General features: G+C 50.7%; 1 protein-coding gene across 1 annotated transcript; it reads left to right on the top strand.

Moving 5' to 3' along the window:
- Positions 1-488: 488 nt before the first annotated feature.
- Positions 489-5057, top strand: Sox4 (SRY-box transcription factor 4). The gene has a single exon (XM_045136750.1). The coding sequence runs from the start codon at positions 1185-1187 to the stop codon at positions 2496-2498; it is 1314 nt and encodes a 437-aa protein (XP_044992685.1). The 5' UTR covers positions 489-1184; the 3' UTR covers positions 2499-5057.
- The last annotated feature ends 1812 nt before the right edge of the window (positions 5058-6869 follow it).

The raw sequence follows: 6869 nt of genomic DNA, 5'->3' as shown, positions 1-6869 counted from the left end.
TACATCTCTGGCTTAAGAAGAAGCCGAGAAAGAGATTTTGCACTGAACGCTGATTCTTTATTCCAGGGCTGAAAAGAACTAATAAAAATAATCACTTAGCTTTTAAGCAGAAAGCTTCCATTTACAGTATTTCACCCTTACCCCCCCCCCAGCCCCTTGTTATCTAACATAATGGTTAGAATACATTTCCGTCGTCTCTGTCCTTAATAACTTCATGCATTAACAGCCTCTCCACACACGTGCACGCGCGCGCGTCCGCACACAGCAGAAGGAAAAAAGGCAGCAGAAATCTCAGCTGCACTTCTAGCCCTTTTAAAAAGTTTGCTCTGTAAATTGGAATGAGGTCAGATTTGGAGCTTCTCATTGCACGCGGAGATTATTATTGCATCGGGTTCCAAGCCAATGGGAAGACCGGAGGAGGGGCTTGGCACGAGGAAGCGTTAGTTACAGCGGTTGATTGGCTGCAGCCAAGTCTGTGAAAGGATAAAGAGGCGCGGGGCGGAATTGGGGTCTACTCTAAGCTGCAGCCCGGGAAACCGTGTGTGAGGGGAAAGAGGGCCGCTTCTCTCCCGCCTCTCTAGTTCCTGCAAGCTCTTAGGAGTCTGCCTTGGAAGAGGTCACCAGCTCCCTTCTCGCAAAGGGGAGGAGAAAGCATACATTTATTCATGCCAGTCTGCTGCATGCAAGCTTTTTGGCTTCCTACCTTGCAACAAAATAATTGCACAAACTCCTTAGCGAGGAGGATTCCGCCCACAGAGAGTCCAGGGCCAGAGTCGCTTTTGCTTTGCATTGTAGCAAAGGGACTAAGTGATAGAGACTATGTCGCTTTCCTGAGCGCGGTAGTGAACTGAAATCAACTGCTTCGGGGGGGGGGGGGGGAAAGAAGAAAGAAAAGACTTGCCCGGAGGCGGCGAGAAACTTATCATTGGAAGAAGCTTTGGTTCGGCCACCAGGATTCCAGAAACTCCCGGCCACGCTCATCTGCAGACTGGGAGCCGACGGAGCCGCGAGGCGGTGAGAGGAGGGGCCGAGGCGCTCCAGCCTGGGAACTACAAGTGCGCCTTCCCCGCGGCTCCCGGGACGCCTCTCCCTCGCCGCGTGCGCTTGGCCCCGAGGCCCGGAGGCCGGGCGATCGCGCCGCGCGGAGGCTGTGAGCGCGCGTGGGCGCCCGCGGAGCCGGGGCCATGGTGCAGCAAACCAACACGGCGGAGAACACGGAAGCGCTGCTGGCCGGCGAGAGCTCGGACTCGGGCGCCGGCCTGGAGCTGGGCATCGCGTCGTCGCCCACGCCGGGCTCCACCGCGTCCACGGGCGGGAAGGCGGACGACCCGAGCTGGTGCAAGACGCCGAGCGGCCACATCAAGCGGCCCATGAACGCCTTCATGGTGTGGTCGCAGATCGAACGGCGTAAGATCATGGAGCAGTCGCCCGACATGCACAACGCCGAGATCTCCAAGCGGCTGGGCAAACGCTGGAAGCTGCTCAAAGACAGCGACAAGATCCCTTTCATCCGGGAGGCGGAGCGGCTGCGCCTCAAGCACATGGCCGACTACCCCGACTACAAGTACCGGCCCAGGAAGAAGGTCAAGTCCGGCAACGCGGGATCGGGCGCCTCGGCCTCGGCCGCCGCCTCCAAGCCCGGGGACAAGGGCGACAAGGCCGGGGGCGGCGGCGGCCACGGGGGCGGCGGCGGCGGCCACGCGGGCGGCGGCGGCGGCGCCAATTCCAAGCCCGCGCCCAAGAAGAGCGCCGGGCCCAAGGCGGCGGGCGGCGCGGGCGGCAAGCCGCACGCCAAGCTCATCCTGGCGGGCGGCGGGAAAGGCGCGGGCGCCGCCGCCGCCTTCGCCGCCGAGCCCGCGGGCGCCGCCGCCCTGCTGCCCCTGGGCGCCGCCGCGGCCGCCGAGCCCCCGGCCGTGTACAAGGCGCGGACTCCCGGCGCGGCGCCCGCGCTCGCCTCCCCCGGCAAGCCCGCGGCCGACAAGCGGCTGAAGCGCGTCTACCTGTTCGGCGGGCTGGGCGCGGGCGCCGACCCCAGCGACCCCCTGGGCCTCTACGAGGACGGCGGCGCGGGCTGCTCGCCCGAGGGCCCGAGCGCGAGCGGCCGCAGCAGCGCCGCGTCCTCGCCCGCCGCCCGCTCGCCCGCCGACCACCGCGGCTACGCCAGCCTGCGCGCCGCCTCGCCCGCCCCGTCCAGCGCGCCCTCGCACGCGTCCTCGTCGCACTCGTCCTCGTCGTCGGCCTCGTCCTCGGGCTCCTCGTCGTCCGACGAGGAGTTCGAGGACGACCTGCTCGACCTGAACCCCAGCTCAAACTTTGAGAGCATGTCCTTGGGCAGCTTCAGCTCGTCGTCGGCGCTGGACCGGGACCTGGATTTTAGCTTGGAGCCGGGCTCAGGCTCGCACTTCGAGTTCCCGGACTACTGCACGCCCGAGGTGAGCGAGATGATCTCGGGAGACTGGCTGGAGTCCAGCATCTCCAACCTGGTCTTCACCTACTGAAGGGCGTGGGCGCCAGGCAGGAGGGCCGAGGGGCACCGGAGGGAGAGAGAGAGAAAAGAAGAAAAAAAAAAAAAAAGCAAAAACAAAAAAAAAAGAGGAGAAAAGGAAAAGAACAGATGAAGAGTAGGAGAAAAGGGAAAAAAAGAAAAGAAGAAAAAAGTGCGCAGGGCTGGCTTCCGCCGCGCCCCCACCCCAGTGGAAGGAGCGCGGGGCGTCGCGACCCACGCTCCCATCCCCCACCACCAGGGCCGGGGACGCGGAGGCGGCGACAGGGGCGACGTTTTATTGTTGTTGATGTTGGTGGCAAAAAAGCTACTTCGAGTTTCCTACCCTCTGCTTGGAGAGATCCCCCTCCCCTGCCCTTCCAACCGGCTTCGGAACTTGGCGCACCCCCGCGAGAAAAGAAGCCCAGTGGCTTCCAGAGACCGAAGGAATCCGCCCGTCTCGAGCTTCGCCACCGTGGTGACTTTTTATTTTATTTTATTTTGCTACTTGGGAAGGAGAGAGGGAAAGCAGCCCACCTCTCTCCCCTCCCCCTCGCCTTTCTCTGCTCTGCGTGCGTAATGGAGACGGCAGGCCGGGGGCAGCGCCGGCCGCGGCAGATGTTTGGGGGGAGGGAGCGCTGGCGCCCAGAGACTCCACGCTGGCGAAGTCCCGGGTTGGGATTTTTTTTTTCCCCTCTGCTATGTTTTCTCGTCCCTGCAGCCAGCGGAGGAGATGTGCAGGGAGGAGGCCGCCTCGGAAGTGACCTGGGGACCTTCCTGGAAGCCACAGCAGCCGAGCGGAGGGCTGCGGTGTAGATGCGACCGAGGTTGGCGGGTCCCTGGCCTCCGGAGAGGGAGAGGTGAGACTCCCCCGAGCCCAGGCGGGGAGGACAGGAGACTTTGATGTGGTACAGGGGCAGTGGAGTGGTTTTGGGGGGAAAAAGAGGTTTTTTCTTCTCTTAATCGGAATCGTGATGGTGTTGAATTTTTTCACTGGTGGGGTTAATATAGCATGTTATCCTGTCTATCTTTAAAGATTTCTGTATAAGACTGTTGAGCAGTTTTTAAAATAGTGTAGGATAATATAAAAGCGGATAGATGGCGCTATGTTTGATTCCTACGACAAAATTATCACCAGCTTTTTTTCACTCTTAACTCTTTAAAAGGATTCAAACGCAACTCAAATCTGTGCTGGACTTTTAAGAAACACAATTCAGGACCAAATTTTTTCTCAGTGTGTGTTTATTCCTTATAGGTGTAAATGAGAAGACCTTTTTTTTCCCTCACCGATGCTCCATCCTCTTTTTTTATCTTCTTGTAAATGTAATCAGATGCCATTTTATATGTGGACATATTTATACTGGCCAAACATTTTTTCTTACTTTATCCCTTTCTTCCTTTCCTTTTTTGTCTTTTCTTTCTTTTGATTTTCTTTATTTTTTTCTTTCTTTCCTTCCTTCCTTTTTTTTTTGGTAGATGTTGTTACCCACGCCATTTTATGTCTCCTTCACTGAAGGGCTAGAGTTTTAACTTTTAATTTTTTATATTTAAATGTAGACTTTTGACACTTTTAAAAAAACAAAAAAAGACAAGAGAGATGAAAACGTTTGATTATTTTCTCAGTGTATTTTTGTAAAAAATATATAAGGGGTGTTAATCGGTGTAAATCGCTGTTTGGATTTCCTGATTTTCTAATAGGGTGGCTGGTTAATAACTCACACAGTGTAAGAAATCAGCCCCTAATTTCTCCATGTTTACACTTCAATCTGCAGGCTTCTTAAAGTGACAGTATCCCTTAATCTGCCACCAGTATCCACCCTTGGACCCCAAGTTTTATAAAATGGGGAGAAATCAGTCAAGCATTGTAATGCTTTTAAGAAAAGCGTATTTTAAAAAGAAATCCAGTTCTGTCCCATAGGCTTTAAAACTGGTGTATTTACAGCGAAAAGGGATCCTGTAGCTTTAACTTGTAAACCACATCTTTTTTGCACTTTTTTTATAAGCAAAAACGTGCCGTTCAAACCACTGGATCTATCTAAATGCCGATTTGAGTTCGCGACACCACGTACTGCGTTTTTCATTCTTGTATTGACTATTTAATCCTTTCTACTTGTCGCTAAATATAATTGTTTTAGTCTTATGGCATGATGATAGCATACGTGTTCAGGTTTATAGCTGTTGTGTTTAAAGATTGAAAAAAGTGGAGAACATCTTTGTACATTTAAGTCTGTATTATAATAAGCAAAAAGATTGTGTGTATGTATGTTTAATATAACAGGACAGGCACTAAGACGTCTGCCTTGTACCAGGCAGTTCCGTTAAGGGTTTTTGTTTTTAAACTTTTTTTTTTTTTTTTTTGCCATCCATCCTGTGCAATATGCTGTGTAGAATATTTGTCTTAAAACTCAAGGCCACAAGAAAAAAAATAAAAAATATTGTGGGGGAGGAAAAAAGGAAAAAAAACTCATGCCAGCTAATCATGTCAAGTTCACTGCCTGTCAGATTGTTGATATATACCTTCTGTAAATAACTTTTTTTGAGAAGGAAATAAAATCAGCTGGAACTGAACCCTAAATCTTGACTTTTGTCATTATTATGCTTGAGGCCTGAGATTGAAGGGCTCCGTGTTGCCCCTGTGCCTGCAGTAGGCTGGGAAGAATGGATTCTCTGAGAAAAGCCAGGTAAAAGTGAGTTTACCGATAATTCCCAAGTTCCCCTTGGCCAGATTTGGCAGGCCCCAACCCTGGAAGGTTGGCGGCAGCTGAATATGTGTCAGGGCTGCACATGCCTTCCAGGAATTCTCCATGCTTACTACACCCTTTGTCTCCAAATTTTAAGGAGGGGGAGGGGCAGAATTCAGAGATGGTCCTGGCTGCTGGCTGGTATTGTTTTTTAACTTTATGTTCTAAAGCTGCTGGCTGTCTCTTTAAATGGCCAATCCTTACCATCGAGCTGTTCCTAGAATTTGTTTCCCACAAACCCAGAGCAGACAGGCCTGTTAAATTTATAGTAGATTGTGGAGGACAAAGCCTTTGCCAGTTACAAGATGGAAATGATGTACAGGATTTTTTTTTCCTCAAAAGCAAATGTCAGCCAGAGGTGGTGGCTCAGTGTGCCAAGGTGTGTTCAAGGGCAGTCTAGGCTACATGAGACCCAGTTTCAAAACAGAACGCCCAAGGTTAGCATGCTCCTAAGCTCTGGGGTGTGCCGTGGCCAGCATGGGCGTTACTCTTGTTACTTCTGGTGGTGCACCCTCTTGAGCCCCAGCACAGCCCTCCTGTGTCAGGGAGACGAAGGCCCCTCAGTGTCTGTTTTGAAGGTTAACAGTTGCCACAAACAAACAAAATGTCATCTTCCTTCCAAATGCCGTCTATTAAAAATGTATTTTGCGCATTTTCTCCTTCCCCAGTGCTGGGGAGGAAGGGTTAATCTGCAGAAATAATCCCCTGACTATCTGGACTGGTAGGTAAGGGAGAGCCCTGCATCTTGGAATTGCAGCCAGAAGAAAGCGTTTCTGGACACAAGCATTTTCACTAAAAAGCCATTTTCCCCTCCCCAAAGCACCAACTATTATATTTCAATATGATTTGTCTCTTTAAAGGTAGCTGCTGATCTATTTTTTTTCTTCCTGTGAGCTGCTAGTATCTTGAGTTTTAATTGTTTGGTCATTCTACCACTGTAACACCCGCTCTTCTTTGCCGCCCGGCTTGGAGTCCTGGGGATTAAACCAGGTCCTCCCATACTGAGACACACCCCACCCTAAAATCCCATTGAAACACCATGGCGTCTTAAGATTTTTAAAGATCTTTGCAAAAGGAGGAAGAATTCTACAGAAAAATGCTTAAAGTAGTATGTGGTCATTTTAGTGACTATAATAGGATTGTGAGGGTTTTGAATCCAAAACATTAAAACTGATACATGTGAACCTATTTGAAATATTTTTAAATGACACAAATTTTATTATTTTTATTTGATGGGTTTTCCCTGCTAAAATTATTTTTTCTCTTGACTTTCCATGTAAGAACAGATGTTTCAAATATTTCCTTTGAAAATTTTGGGGCTCAGGGTAACAGTGGCAGAACCCTTGTCTAGCATGCTTAAACCCTAGTTTCCATCTTTGCCTCTCCAAAGAAGAAAGGAACTTTGATACATGTTTAACCATTTGTTTATTTTATTATTTTGAGACAGGGTCCCACTGAAGCCCACGTTGATCTGGAACATTTTGTGTAATCCAAGCTGATCTGGAACTCGTGATCCTCCTACCTCAAATGACTACTGGGATTGTATTGTGAGCCGTTATATCCCACTCCTACCATTTATTTCTTAAATCAGTGTTATGTTCTTTCTAGCAGGTGGTAGATATATATTTCTCTTCTGAATCAGTTCT

Source organism: Jaculus jaculus, chromosome 17, assembly GCF_020740685.1.
Source record: "Jaculus jaculus isolate mJacJac1 chromosome 17, mJacJac1.mat.Y.cur, whole genome shotgun sequence".
NCBI lineage: Eukaryota > Metazoa > Chordata > Mammalia > Rodentia > Dipodidae > Jaculus > Jaculus jaculus.
This window is presented reverse-complemented; position numbering and strand designations above follow the sequence as displayed.